This window comes from Rhinoraja longicauda, chromosome 10, assembly GCF_053455715.1.
Source record: "Rhinoraja longicauda isolate Sanriku21f chromosome 10, sRhiLon1.1, whole genome shotgun sequence".
In the NCBI taxonomy this organism is placed as follows: domain Eukaryota; kingdom Metazoa; phylum Chordata; class Chondrichthyes; order Rajiformes; family Arhynchobatidae; genus Rhinoraja; species Rhinoraja longicauda.
Genome location: NC_135962.1, coordinates 22,194,432 through 22,209,720, shown reverse-complemented (window position 1 = coordinate 22,209,720; position 15,289 = coordinate 22,194,432). Strand labels below are relative to the sequence as shown.

General features: G+C 39.3%; 1 protein-coding gene and 1 long non-coding RNA gene across 3 annotated transcripts in view; one reads left to right on the top strand and one right to left on the bottom strand.

Moving 5' to 3' along the window:
• Positions 1-1,794: 1,794 nt before the first annotated feature.
• The window catches only part of LOC144597268 (rho GTPase-activating protein 11A-like), a 31,564-nt gene continuing 18,069 nt past the window's right edge, over positions 1,795-15,289 (top strand). For both annotated transcript variants that reach the window (XM_078406382.1, XM_078406381.1), the window contains exons 1-5: positions 1,795-2,033; positions 4,977-5,065; positions 6,031-6,127; positions 8,250-8,503; positions 12,521-12,684. In XM_078406382.1, the coding sequence (XP_078262508.1) occupies positions 1,920-2,033; positions 4,977-5,065; positions 6,031-6,127; positions 8,250-8,503; positions 12,521-12,684 (718 nt within the window). In that variant the 5' untranslated portion in view covers positions 1,795-1,919. The remainder of the gene's footprint in view (positions 2,034-4,976; positions 5,066-6,030; positions 6,128-8,249; positions 8,504-12,520; positions 12,685-15,289) is intronic.
• Positions 13,448-15,289, bottom strand: part of LOC144597269 (uncharacterized) — a 30,000-nt gene continuing 28,158 nt past the window's right edge. The window contains exon 3 of the long non-coding RNA XR_013547714.1: positions 13,448-14,002. This is a non-coding gene — a long non-coding RNA (uncharacterized LOC144597269). The remainder of the gene's footprint in view (positions 14,003-15,289) is intronic.

Below are 15,289 nucleotides of genomic sequence, written 5' to 3'. Positions count from 1 at the left end.
GGGAAGATGCTGGAGTCAATTGTTAAAGAGGTAATAACGGCACATTTGGAGAGCGGTTAAAGGATTGGTCCAAGTCAGCATGGATTTATGAAGGGGAAATCCTGTTTGACTAATCTGGAATTTTTTGAGGATGTGACAAGTAAAATGGATGAAGGAGAGCCAGTGTATCTAGACTTTCAGAAAGCCTTTGTTAAGGTACCACACGAGGTTGGTGAGCAAAATAATTCCACAATAAAGGGGAGGCCATTTAAAACTGAGGTGAGAAGAATTTTTTTAAGGCAGTGGAGGCAAATTCACTGGATGAATTTAAAAGAGTTAGATAGAGCTCCAGGGGCTAGTGGAATCAAGGGCGATGGGGAGAAGGCAAGCACAGGTTTACTGATTGTGGATGATCAGCCATGATCACAATGAATGGCGATGCTGGCTCGAAGGGCCAAATGGCCTCCCCCTGCACCTATGTTCTACGTTTCTATGATAAGGATGTTGGAATGTGTGAGAGAGGCTTTGTTCAGCCTCAAATTCTTATGGCTAATAAAGGACGTTGTACGAAGTTAAGCTAAATCGTTATTACTACTTCATACAGATACAATTAAAATAAATTTGGCTGATACATGGACGGGAAGAGTTTAGAGGTGTATGGTCCAAATGTAGGTAAATGGAACGCCCAGGGCCCAGTTTACCAATGGTCGGTCGGCATGGATTAGGAGGGCCGAAGAACCTGTTTCCGTGTTGTAGAAATCTTTCTAAAATTAAAGAAAATTGAATTAATGGTTGCGTGGTTGCCTGTGGATTTTTAAAAAGTAATTGTTGGGCAGCACCACGGTCAATTTTCAACACGCTCACACCTCCCCGTATTTCATGAGCCATGAAAAGAGCTCCGCTCGTTACAACAATGGCCGCCAGCAGCGCACTTCGACCCAAAGATACTAGAGGAACAAGATGGACCACTCCGTTGAAATCGCCTATCCTGAAGTGTTTACGCAAAGGAGCCATTTTAGTAGGCAAAACCCGCCGTTCGCTATGCCTCTCGCAGTGTAATCAGTGTTTTGGGGGAACAGTATGTGTGATGATACCATTAAAATGCAGAATATATCTCATCTATCAATTCATAGATTTTTGTTCTTTTTCTTTTTAAATGTTTCAGCAAGTTTCTGCCTACTAAAATGGCGTCATGAAATGCTACGGTTTTTAGGGTCGAGTGGTCTATCTTGTTCCTCTAGTATCTTTGCTTCGACCGTTAGAGCCGCAGGGAGCGCGAGCGGCCGCGTGGGGACGTACACGCGTGCGCACAAACCCTCTCGCCTCAGGCGGCACCGAAGACACCCTCGCGCGGTAGGACCTCACATTTGAATTCGCTACAACCAATGAGAAGCCTCGTCGGAGCGCGCCACCGTTCGAACGGAGAACGCGCGGGGGGGCTGGCGCTCGAGCGGAGACACTGTGGGGGTTAAAGGGAGTAACCGGGGTGAAGAGAGGAGGGAACAGGGGCAGCTGGTGAGTGAGTGGAGGTCGAAAACAGAAGCGGTGGGAGAACGGCGGCAGTTGGTGGGCGCGAGGTCAGGGACGAAGGGGCATCTGGTGGGCAAGAAGGAAGGGGGGGGGGGAGTCGAGGCCAGAAGCGGTGGGTACAACCGCTGGTGGGCGAGAAGGGAGGGAGAGGTCGAGGACAGAGAGTGGTGGGTGCAGGGGACGCTGGTGAGGGAGGAGGGGAGGGGAGAGATCAGGGGTAGCTGGTGAGGAGAGGGATAGCTGGCGAGGAGAGGGGAGAAATCTGGGATAGTTGGTGAGAGGGGAAAGATCGGAGACGGTGAACTGAGGGGGAAAGGGCAGCTGGTGAGCGAGAAGGTGGGAAGATCGAGCGCAAACTGCAGGGGCAGCGGCGGGCGTCCTGAGAACGGGAGCAGAGCGCGTTGGCCAGAATGAAAGTGGACAGGAACATACTGAGGCTCGCCGTTGTGCAGCATCTCAGAGACAACGGGATCAAAGTGAAACACTGGAACAGGATCAACTGCAACAGAGGTCCGCCAGGCCGGGTAAGGCCAATGCTCAATATTGCAGCTGCAGAGGACGACAGGACGCTGTTTACATTATGGAGGAGGGGGCATTGCTTGTTGTTTTCATTGCACATGTGGGAACTCAGATAATGTTTACAGAGATGTGAGGACGGTGAGTGAAATAGGATGAGCAAATTATGCTGGTATTTAAAACGATTGTCTGAAGAAGTAACTCGACCCGAAACGTCACCCATTCCTTTTCTCCATAGATGCTGCCTGTCCCGCTGAGTTACTCAAGCTTTTTGTGTCTATCTTCGATTGTTTTAAACGTTCATTTTCGGGATCGGGGCGTTCACGACAGGCCCACTTTTTTGTTTTTGATGTAGTCTTCCTGGCGAACATACTCTTTCAAAGACAACGCCTTGCTGGAGTAACAGCGGGTCAGGCAGTATCTGTGGAAAGCACGAATAGATTACGTTTGAGGACCGGGACCCTTCTTCAGACAGATGGGGGAGCGGGCAGGACAAAGCCTGACAAGTGATAGGTGGATACGTGTGAAGGCAAATCTTTCAGGGTCTGGGGAAGGGTCTCGACAAGAAACGTCACCATTCCTTCTCTCCAGAGATGCTACCTGTCCCGCTGAGTTACTCCAACATTTTGTGTCTTTTCGGTGTAACCAGCGTCTGCAGTTCCTTCCTACAAATTTTTCAATTTTTATTGTGATACCAGACGAAGGTTGGGCCCAAACTTGGGGGTAGGAGTGGAATGAGAGTCTGGCCAGGTTGGACAAAGGCCAGGTATGAAAAAACAAAAGGTCTGAAATAAGGAGCGAAGAGGTGCAAATTGGGAATAGGAATATGTGTTATTTCTGCAGTTGCATCAGAAGATACCTGAAGATGGGGACATTTGCCCAATCATTCATAAGTTAGAGAAGCAGAATTAGCCCATTTGGCCCATCAAGTCTATTCCACCATTCAATCATGGCTGATCTCTCTTTCCCTCTCAACTCCAGTCGCCTGCCTTCTCATAACCCCTGACACCTGTACTAATCAAGAATCTATCTATCAATCCTGACCTTAAAATATCTATCAATAAATTCTGCCGATTCACCGCCCTTTGACTAAAGAAATCCCTCTTTGTCTCCCATCTAAAGGTATGTCCTTTTATTCTGAGGCTATGGCCTCTGGTCCTAGTCTCTCCCACTAGTGGAAACATCCTCTCCACATCCACTTTATCCAGGCCTTTTGCTATTTGGTAAGTTTCAATGAGGTCCCGGCCTCATCCTTCTAAACTCCTGCGAGTATAAGCCCAGTGCCATTAAACACTCATCATATATGAACCCAATCATTCTCATACACCTCCTCTGGGCCTTCTCCAATGCCAGCACATCCTTCCTCAGATATGGGGGCCAAAACTGTTCACAATACACCAAATGCACTCAAACCAGTGCCTTATAAAGCCTCAACCATGAGCCAATCACATCCCCACCCCCCTCTATCCACCTATCACTTGCAATGGCGTAGTCCTGCCCCTCCACTCTCCCAGCTTTCTCCCCACCCCCATATCAAACTCTATCCATGTTCTCCAGAGATGTTGCCTGACCCGCTACGCCTTTTTGTAAACCAGCACCCACAGTTTCTTCTATCTAGAAGCATACAATTTATGGTTTTTGAGGATTCTAGTCATCAGCATTTGTTGCCAAGCTTGAGAAGAAGGCAGACAGCATCTGCGGAGGGAAATGGACAGGTGAGATTTCAGGTCACTGGTGTGAATGTTCAAAGTAATGGTTTCAGTACTCTAATGTAATAGCTTAAACAGTTTATGTGCAATAACTGGCTCTTTAAAGTTTCCGCTTTTTATTAGACCAATGATTATGCAGAAACTTTTTTTACTTTGGTGCCTAATATAAAGCAAAGTTGCATGCTTTACTGTCAATGGAGGGGAATTGGAATACTTCAGTAGTCAGTTTTACTTTGAGAGCATCTCAGTTTATTAGTAACTAGACAATGTTGGGGGAGTCCAGAACAATGGGCCACAGTTTAAGAATAAGGGGTAGGCCATTTAGAACGGAGATGAGGAAGAACTTTTTCAGTAAGAGAGTGGTGAAGGTGTGGAATTCTCTGCCTCAGAAGGCAGTGGAGGCCAGTTCGTTGGAAGCTTTCAAGAGAGAGCTGGATATAGCTCTTAAGGATAGCGGAATGAGGGGGTATGGGGAGAAGGCAGGAACGGGGTACTGATTGAGAGTGATCAGCCATGATCGCATTGAATGGCGGTGCTGGCTCGAAGGGCTGAATGGCCTACTCCTGCACCTATTGTCTTGTCTAGACCGTTGGGCCCAAACCTCTCCTGCATTGGTGCATCACCCTCTCCCCCCCTCCTCCTCCTCCCCCCCCCCCCCCCCCACTCAGCCCCCCTTATCCTCCACCTCCCTCCCTAGGAGATAGATTTAAACTTTAAAATGTGAATAACTTTAAAAATATGACACCGATTTCGATGAAACTTCTTCCATTAGCACCAAAAGGACGGCGATGAGTAAGGTGGGCCTAAAATTGTCGCGCTATCGTGTACTGTTTTGGCTGTAGTTCAGGAACAAGCAAACGAGAGTTTTAGTATATAGATTGATTTATTTTTTTTAAACATGGTTTGGACCTTTCCTTTATTAACAAACCAAAATAAAATGCATTTATTTTAAAATAAAGTCAAGAGACTTTAAAAAAACACACTTTTCTTATGGGAAAGTGCATACTGTTTGTCCACAGTAGATACTTGCATGTCCAAAATCCTTGGAGAGGTGGTCGCAGAGCAAAGGCATTATCAAGTACATGGAAGGATACCCTGGGTTTAACCAGAGTTATAATTTTATGAACTGTATCTCTTTTTTATAATTACATGCTACTGCTTTCCTTGGGTTATTTTGGTAACATCAGTAATGTTAATTTGAAGCAAATTTTGCACTCGCATATTCTTTTTGGATTGATTTAGGACAAGAAAATAATATACAATGAAGTGTTCGGCACCCCTCTGCATGCTCTACCACTATGCACTCTCCCCGGACATGCCAGTCTTCCACAGTAAGTTGATATAATTAACAAAATTAGAATATGAATTTTGGTGTGATTTTAATGTTTGTGTTTTTAACATGTTTGAAACTGAAAGAGTACTCGGTATTCACAGACCCATAGAGTGGGGGCTAAACATGCACACAATACTCTGAAATGCAGCCTAATCAGTGTTTTGCAACATAATGTTCCAACTCTTATATTCTATGTCCTAGCAGATAAATCAACGGATAGGATATGTTGTCTTCACCACCCTATTGACATTGCTGTCACTTTCGGAGAGCTGGGCCCATGGGTCTTTTTGTTCATCCATGTTCCTTGGTGTCCGATCATTTATTGTATATGTCATATCCCAATTGGACCTTCCCAAATGCATCACCTTTCACTTGTCAGGCTTAAATTTCCTCTGCCATTGGTCTGTTCCAAGTTCTTTGCTGAGACAACTTGCTTTGCTCTTTATGACACCAACAATTTTCATCATACTTCCTACTTTAACATCTATCTTGTTAATATGTTTCTCTAACTATGAATAGGTCTATTTGAGTGGTTTTGAGATAAACAATACATGGCATATAACACCTGAATTCACGCTGATCTAATACTGATATTAACTGCTAGGGTTTGTCCAGCTATCTTTTTCCTCTGCGCCTGCTCACAGCCATCAGTCTGAAGAAGGGTCCTAATCCAAAACATCACCTTTCCATGTTCTCCAGAGATGCTGCCTGACCTGCTTAGTTAATCCTGCACACTGTCTCTTTTTGCAAACCAGCATCTGTAGTTCCTTGTTTCTTAATAAATTTTGTGTTTTATTGATAATCTTTCAGTGAAAATTATTCTGTTGCACCATCTTCACCCTGTTTGTAGCTCCTTTAAATATTATTGTGCAAGAGCTAAATGAACATTTTTAATAACTTGAAAATATTATCTCGTTATTAAGTGATTCCAAAGCAATAGTTCATTATGACCTGAACTTGTAGGTTTCTCGTCGATGCCTGTAACTATTTAGAAAAGCACATTGATACAGAAGGACTCTTCAGAAAATCAGGATCTGTGAGTCGTCTTAGAGTTTTAAAGGTAATGAATGTTCCATTTTTTCTTGCTTAATTTCAATTGTAAATCCTGCAGCTGCATTATTTTGAGATGAACATCATTTAATGTTTGTCATTGCTTTGTTGTGGCATTATTGTGCAATCTTGGCATTACAAATGCTGCACAGTTTGTGGAATATTCAGTGGTGCATGCAAAGAATCCAGACACCACCCTAGTTTAGACTGAAAAAAGAATGGATTCTAATCTCATTTGTTGATTCTCATTTGCACTTCACAATATAACTTGGTTATCTGTTATGCATATTGTTGCATTATCTGGTACTTGCTGTAACATCAGCGGGAACATCAATTGTTAACACCCTCATACTCATTTTAAAATTCCTCCATAGATTTGCCTCTCTCCAGCGCACACACCTGCATCATCTTCTCATCTCAAATCTCAACTTTTAATAATTATGTCCTAATGTTGAACTTGAAGTCTACTTTGCTTCATCATTGTTAACCATGCTTTGGAAATCAAGGCAACTCCTGGATTTTTTAGTCTAATCTTATTCACTTTTCTCTCCTTTTAAGCTATGCCTTAACACCTACTTATTAGGTTATTCATCTAATGGCTCCTATCACAACCCAGACTCAGATTTTATTTGATTTAACGCACCTACCAAGCACAATGAGAAATGCACCGAGTTAATGAAATTTACTGAGTATGTAAATAAAAGTTAAGTGGGTTTTTTCTGATATTTGAAGCATGAAGATAATGATATATTGCTTTTCCACAGTGCCTGTTCTTCGTTACTCTTCAAAATGTGCAAATATCTTCTGTATTTTCTTCCATCCAGTTTTAGGGAGGTAATAAGAAAGAGGACTCCAAGGGATAATAAGATTTGAGATTCAAATAGAAACAGGCCATTTTTAATCAAATTTGACTACAGTTTTGTAGAGGTACTTTTTTGTAGAGGCACCATTGCTCTTTTGTGGTGCAACAATGTATTTATGGTTGAGATTCCATTGCTTATTGGATTTAATCCCAGTCATTTAAATGCAAGTCTCTGAGAAGCATCAGCTGTAGTTTAAACTTTGAGCTGGATAATTATTTCTGCCATTGCAATAAACTTGTTCAGAACAAAATTTCTATGTAATACTTCCACATGAATAATGTGAAATAAATCTCATCCAATTACATTTCAGTGAATGTGACTGGACACATGCAGATTGCTAAGTGGTCCCTCACTCTCCTGATTAAAGTGAAGTTGCTTAGAGAAAATTAATATTTAGCAGATATAAGGAAATTAATCTGCACTTAATACTTTTAGCTATATTTTTATTTCAATGTAAATGGGGAAAATTTCTAGCAATTCTTTTTTATTTGTACATTTTTTAGGGATAATCAGTTATGTTAGGGCCGCACTATGTACATGAATTAATATACGGGACATGTAGATGCTGCTTTTGAGTCGCCGAGTTTTTCCAGCAGTTTTTTTTTTTTTACAGAACATGTGTACATACTAAGTTAGAGGGAAATAATCATAATTTTCCCAGCTTTTTCCCATGCATTTTATTTTGTATTGTGGAGATTCGAGGTTAGAAATATTAGATTGGTAACTGAGGTACTAAATTTTATGTTTCTTTTTTTTCGTGGTTCTCTTTTATGAAATTAAGCAACGTTGATTATTCTTGGGTTTGGTTTTATTTATTGCTATCTGAATGGATTTTTATTATTGAACTCATGAATCTATCTGTAGTGCCATAATCTTTTAAAACGATAATGTACTTATTGAATGTAAGTTAGGTATATATAAATGCTGGGGGATCTCAGCAGGTCAGACAGCATCTATGGAAGGAAAAGGACTGGCAAAAGTCTAAGTTCCTGCAGCAGTTTGTTTTATGCTCATATTTGAAGTGAACAAGATTCATTTTGATAGGTAGTCAAGTATACATTGTAACTTTTGAAAAACAAAATCAGAATCTTGATAAAGGAAGTGATGCATTTACTTTAGTTTTCTTGCTGAATATAATATTGATTATAGTGCAATTGTTGGAGGTGAGATTCAGCCTTTGATTTTGGTGGGATGGAAAGACGTATGTTTGCCCTCTTCCCTTCCTGTAGCGTACAATGATATGCAAGTGCAATGTGATTGTTTCTCCAGGCAAAAGTGGATCAAGGTGAAAAATGTCTTACTCTGGCTCCCCCTTGTGATGTGGCAGGACTGGTAAAACAATTTTTTCGGGAGCTGCCTGAGCCTATACTTCCAGTGGAATTGCACGAAGCCTTCTTCAGAGCACAACAACTACAGACCAATGAGAAGATTTCAACCACACTTCTTCTTTCCTGTTTACTTCCTGAAAAAACTATTGATACACTGCACTATTTCCTGAATTTTCTCCAAAATGTGTCCCTCAGGTTTGTATTATAGCCTACTGTGTACTGATGAGTAGAACAACTTTTGTATCCTTTCTGTCTTGGGCCTCCTCCATTGTCAGAGTGAGGCCCAGCACAAATTGGAGAAACAGCACCTCGTATTTCAGTTGGGCAGCTTACACCCTAGCGGTATGAACATTGACTTCTCTAACTTAAAGTAGCCCTTACTTTCCCTCTCTCACCACCCCTACCCCTTCTCAATTCTCCGACTACATTTTATCTCCGTTTACTTTGTTGTTACCTTCTCTCAACTAACAATGCTCATTATCATTGATCTCCATTCCCTTTATCCTGTTTTCCTTATCTATATACCGCCCGCTCCCCTGACATTAGTCCGACAAAGGGTCTCGACCCGAAAAGTCACCCATATCTTCTCTCCGGAGATGCTGCCTGTCCTGCTGAGTTACTCCAGCATTTTGTGTCTATCTTTGATTTAAACCAGCATCTGCAGTTCCTTCCTGCACAACTTTTGATTCAAACTAAGTATATTAAGTGTATAGCTCAGTTCTGACAAAGGATCGTGGACCTGAATCATTCATTCTTCTTTTTCCACAGATATTTCCTAATCCATTACGTTTTTCTGTTGTTTCATATTTCCAGTGCTTGCATATTTTTTTCATTTTAGATATAAATATTATGGTGCATTTGGTGTGCCCTATCATGCATCTGTCCACAATTAACAAATTCTATTGCTTGTGTTGTTTCTAGTTTGTCTTTATTTCATCATATTAATTAGATGCATCTAATTCAGGATTGGTGACTGCATTTTTATTTAATTATTTTCAACTGAGGTGAATTCATTATCAGCTACTTTAATAAAAACATGAACTAGATGAAGTTCAAATTCACCTACAAAAATGCAAATTATTTCTGTGGCTAACATTGTGATGGGATGACGTGAGCCACACATTATTCATTGGTGAATTGGTTTCATTGCTACCACTTTCACTGACTATCTTTAAATGTAGGCTGTAATTATAGAATCTTGCTGGACAATCTTGTAGGCCATTTGATCTGTGATTTCATTTATTAATTTTGCTGGAGCAAATAGTAATGAGCCATCTTTTTATTCTCTTTTATTTATTCTGCCATTTTTTCGTGCAACATGGAAGCGGGCCATTTAGCCCAAAATGTCCATGCGCGCCAGAACTGAGCTAATTCCATTTGTCACAAAATGCTGGAGTAACTCAGCGGGTCAGGCAGCATCTCAGGAGAGATGCTGCCTTCTCCCCTGAGATGCTGCCTGACCCGCTGAGTTACTCCAGCATTTTGTGTCATACCTTCGATTTGAACCAGCATCTGCAGTTATTTTCCTACACATAATTCCATTTGCCAGTGTTTTGTCCGTATCCTTCCAAACCTTTCCTATTCAAGTACCTATTTTCGTTGTTGGTAGTTGTTCCCACAATGTTATTATTTCAGAGGTTCCCTTATTTCATCCATGTGATGACAAGGCAGGATCCCTGAGTTGTTTTTGGGTGGACTGTCCAACTCCCCATTTATTTGTTTTAATGTAGTTCTTTTCATGGAACTAAATGGACCGTTTTAAAGAAGAATTAGGAATTTACTACATAGTTGTGGCCTGAAGACCCATGGACCAGACTGGAACTGTGACAGTCTTCATTTCCTGCCCTGTGGAACACTAGAGAGTTTGCTTTTTATTTCAATTCAGTAGATTCTCGCTCAACATTAACAAGACTAGTTGTCATTTTATTTAATTCCATATTTCGAACCAAAATGACACCTATCCATGATCTCCAGGTGTGCTGCCTGAACCACCGAGTTACTCCAGCTTTTTTAAATTATTACCTGTTGTGTGGAATTTAAACGTGTATCTCTCTTTATAATGAGTAATGCATCAGCCTTCTAGTCCAGTTCCATGTCTTGTTCCCCCATATTTTCATATACTTTTTCAAGCAAGCCCATACTTAAAGTATATAATAATGTTATTTTAATCATTTATAGTGTTAGATTCTGTATTATTTCTTTGGTTTTTAATTCATTATTTTTTGCTTTATTTATTTTTTCCTTTGAAAAACTTCAACTTTTCTTATATACCCATCTACCAGTGATGCTGTGAAAATGGGCCTAACTAAAAGCCAAATGTAAAGTATTGTAGATGCTTAAAACATGAAATAAAATAGAATATGTGAAGAGATACCAAACTCACTTATTCTCCAGACTTCTGAACTGCCCAGACTGCCCAGTAACATATAAAACAAAATAAATAGCAAAGTCAATCATATGTTAAATCAAATAGGGTCCTGTAAGCATGTCCATTACATATCGGTACAAGTTACAATGCAAAAGGAAATAGCCACGATCTCGCTCACTCACCGAAGCATAAAGCAATAAAACCAACAAAATCATTGTAGTTTTGTAGATAAAAGATAAAGTAAAATGCTGGAGTAACTCAGCGGGTCAGGCAGCATCTCAGGAGAGATGCTGCCTTCTCCCCTGAGATGCTGCCTGACCCGCTGAGTTACTCCAGCATTTTGTGTCATACCTTCGATTTGAACCAGCATCTGCAGTTATTTTCCTACACATAATTCCATTTGCCAGTGTTTTGTCCGTATCCTTCCAAACCTTTCCTATTCAAGTACCTATTTTCGTTGTTGGTAGTTGTTCCCACAATGTTATTATTTCAGAGGTTCCCTTATTTCATCCATGTGATGACAAGGCAGGATCCCTGAGTTGTTTTTGGGTGGACTGTCCAACTCCCCATTTATTTGTTTTAATGTAGTTCTTTTCATGGAACTAAATGGACCGTTTTAAAGAAGAATTAGGAATTTACTACATAGTTGTGGCCTGAAGACCCATGGACCAGACTGGAACTGTGACAGTCTTCATTTCCTGCCCTGTGGAACACTAGAGAGTTTGCTTTTTATTTCAATTCAGTAGATTCTCGCTCAACATTAACAAGACTAGTTGTCATTTTATTTAATTCCATATTTCGAACCAAAATGACACCTATCCATGATCTCCAGGTGTGCTGCCTGAACCACCGAGTTACTCCAGCTTTTTTAAATTATTACCTGTTGTGTGGAATTTAAACGTGTATCTCTCTTTATAATGAGTAATGCATCAGCCTTCTAGTCCAGTTCCATGTCTTGTTCCCCCATATTTTCATATACTTTTTCAAGCAAGCCCATACTTAAAGTATATAATAATGTTATTTTAATCATTTATAGTGTTAGATTCTGTATTATTTCTTTGGTTTTTAATTCATTATTTTTTGCTTTATTTATTTTTTCCTTTGAAAAACTTCAACTTTTCTTATATACCCATCTACCAGTGATGCTGTGAAAATGGGCCTAACTAAAAGCCAAATGTAAAGTATTGTAGATGCTTAAAACATGAAATAAAATAGAATATGTGAAGAGATACCAAACTCACTTATTCTCCAGACTTCTGAACTGCCCAGACTGCCCAGTAACATATAAAACAAAATAAATAGCAAAGTCAATCATATGTTAAATCAAATAGGGTCCTGTAAGCATGTCCATTACATATCGGTACAAGTTACAATGCAAAAGGAAATAGCCACGATCTCGCTCACTCACCGAAGCATAAAGCAATAAAACCAACAAAATCATTGTAGTTTTGTAGATAAAAGATAAAGTAAAATGCTGGAGTAACTCAGCGGGTCAGGCAGCATCTCTGGAGTGAAGAAATAGGTGACGTTTCGGGTCGAGACCCTTCTTCATGTGAATCTATATCAGGGAAAGTTAACCTTTATGTACTGGAGATAGTACACAAGTAACGTGACACATATTTGAAGATTCTAACCAGAGTATATTTTCTGTATCATATAGTGAGCAATTACAATGTCTTGTCTGTTTCTGACATGCTTGATTTTAATCTTACATAAGTGCTGTAATTATGGAGAGGTAAGTAAGTGTAAATCTCAAAACACTAAAATAAAGAATATACAATAGAGCTGACTTTTTAAAATTTGAAGTCAATTTAGTGAGCTAATTTTTTCCCCACTTTGTTTAGGTCAAAAGATAACAAAATGGATGCTAGTAATCTTGCTGTAGTCTTTGCACCCAATCTGTTCCATTCTGGAGATGGAAGTGAAAAAGTAACCTCATTGGCAGAGAAATGGCTTCACCTTCAAGCTGCAACAGTGCACACGCTAATTGACAATTTTGATGGCATTGGTATGTAGTTTGTGTTTTTAAATTCTTTTCCTTCTACTTTTCCCCCAATTAATTCAATCAATGTGTTTTTGACTTGATTGGGAATGGTACTGCTGCTTTTCCGAAAGTAGTTGAAGACAGACACTTAATAATGGCTGGCCTCTTGGAACTCCATGTTGTAGTGTTTTATTCAGACAAAGTCCATTTATAACCATCAAAAGTAACTGTTTTATAAAATCCATTTTGGTCAATAGAGTCATGTCATTTAAAATTGCTTGAGTGTTGAAAGGTTAATGCTGTTCTGTAAATTCATGTAATGCTTGGCTTATTGAAAGTGATCTGATTATACTTCAGTCCATTTTTGTATGTTCAGCAACGTGAAAACATACACTGCAGATTTAGCTGGCTGCTAATTTAAACCATATCGTTACCTGACTTCAAAACTCTTTTGGATTTCTAGACTTTAAGAGGCAATGAGATCTGCCCGTCATTCTGTTTTTATATCCCTGTTGTTTAGAATGACAAGATTTTTCTCCCAAATGGTTTCTATTGTTGAAAACCACACTTCATCAGCGTTGTTTTTGTACAAGATACAATAAATAAAAGTACAAATTTTCTGATGAACTTGGCATGTTTGTTTATTTTAAAGAAGATTAAAACAAATTGATTTTTACTTTAAAAATTAACCAGTTTGATGTTGGTAATCTTTTCCATGTAGATCATATACTGTAATAAAATCAAATTGGCTTTGAGTTTCCCCATTTAAGCCAATTTTAAAAACTTTTATAAACATTTTCCAGCCTCATGGTTCTGGATCAAGAGGCCAACTGTTTCTAAGCACGCTAAAAAATAAATTTTGGAGCTGTTTCAATATTTTAGAAAATCTGGCTGAGCTGCTGACAGTATTTAACCAGCAGTCTACATTAGTGTTCACTGTTTCTGTAGAGAATAAAAATGCAGTATGCAATTTTTTAACCTACTGTATGCTGTAACTTTATCGAGAACCCCATGAATCCTGCTGGCACCTATTCTCTGAATTTTAAATAGGTTCCAGAATGAGAAATCTGGCTGCTTTATCAAGTGATTCACAAAATGCAGAACAGTGGTTTTTATTAATAAAGAGTTTGAGATAAATATTATTTCTTCACCAGATCAGCTGATACATAGCACCCGCCAAAAGCTGTTAAAACGTGGAATTGTTGGTGTACATTGATGTCAGTTGTTAATTATCCGTATGTCTTGCCAGTGGATTCGAAAGATTCACAAAATTTCTCCCTGTTGAATTTCCATCATTTGCTTTCTTCTGGAATATGTATGCGAGGAAATTTTCTTTAAATATCTTTATAAAAATAATAGAAGGGCAGATTTAGGATTTTTAAAAAACATTTTAAAATCTAAAGAAATTCGCACAAATCTGAGTCTTTGCACATATTGTTTACTTTTGGGGCTAAAGAGATTGATGCGCTGTAATCAGGTGTTACCAAATTTTAATGGTATTTGCAACGTAAATAGCAAACTTGACTAAACTTGAAAGACAGTTAGCTACAGAGCAAACACTATGGGAATTATTGGATCATTGAGCGTGAAATTACATTTTCATGAAAATAACTGCAATGTGGCACAAATCCGACAGCAACTTGCATCAGTCGAATTCCTGGCTAACTAGTACATAGATATCAGTATCATCATTCAAATACTTGTTTTCCATAGCAATGTCTGACCCATTTTCGTAACAAGAAAAACCAAGATTACTTAAAGAAATGAGCAAGTATTGACAAACAAACCAGTTTACGATCATTTTGGTACCAGAAACTGACTGGAACTAAAATACTAATAACAAATATCTAATCAATGAATCAATTGTTTCTCGACTTTGATTTGCTGCCATTTTTAAAATCATAAGAATACTTCTAGGTTAAGGACAGCCATAGAATCTGATTAGCTTTAATATTTAATGGAGGAACGTGCAATACGCACTTCTATTTAACACCATTACCTTCCATAGAAGTTGAATTGATTCTGTTCTGCTTGTGTTGCTCTGTTGTTATTGATGTTCCTCTCACATCTTTTATAGCTAAAACATTTTGTCATTGCCGGGACGTTTGTCTACTTCTTAATTAACCTGTATATTATTTTGTAAATAGTTTCCGTTTTTAATATGTGCTTGAAAATGTGCTCTTTGAGTCTACTTCATGGAATGGGTGTAGTGGTGAGGGTTGGAACTCAGTTTTACCTGTGAGAGCTACAAAGGATGCAGCATGGGAATAGCATGGTCACAGATAAACCATGATCAGTCTGATGAAGGGCCATGATCCAAAATGTCCCTCCCAACCAGGTTGTTCACAACTCATTTGAGTGTTCAAATCTGTTTATTCCAACTCTCAGAACTGTGTGTTCTTTCAGTTCTGTCTTGATTCTCTCCTTTCATTCCATTAACTGATATTTTTGGGTTGTATCTAGCACCTTTATCTGCCTTTCATCGCATTTTTTAAAACTCCTCTTTGACTGACCATTTAGTTACCCTGACTAATTGCTCCTTATCTCCAGTGTTATTTGTTTGGTTTTCTGCAAGCACCCTGCAGCATTTATCGGATAAATCGGGTTCCCAATCCTTTTCGTCCCGTTT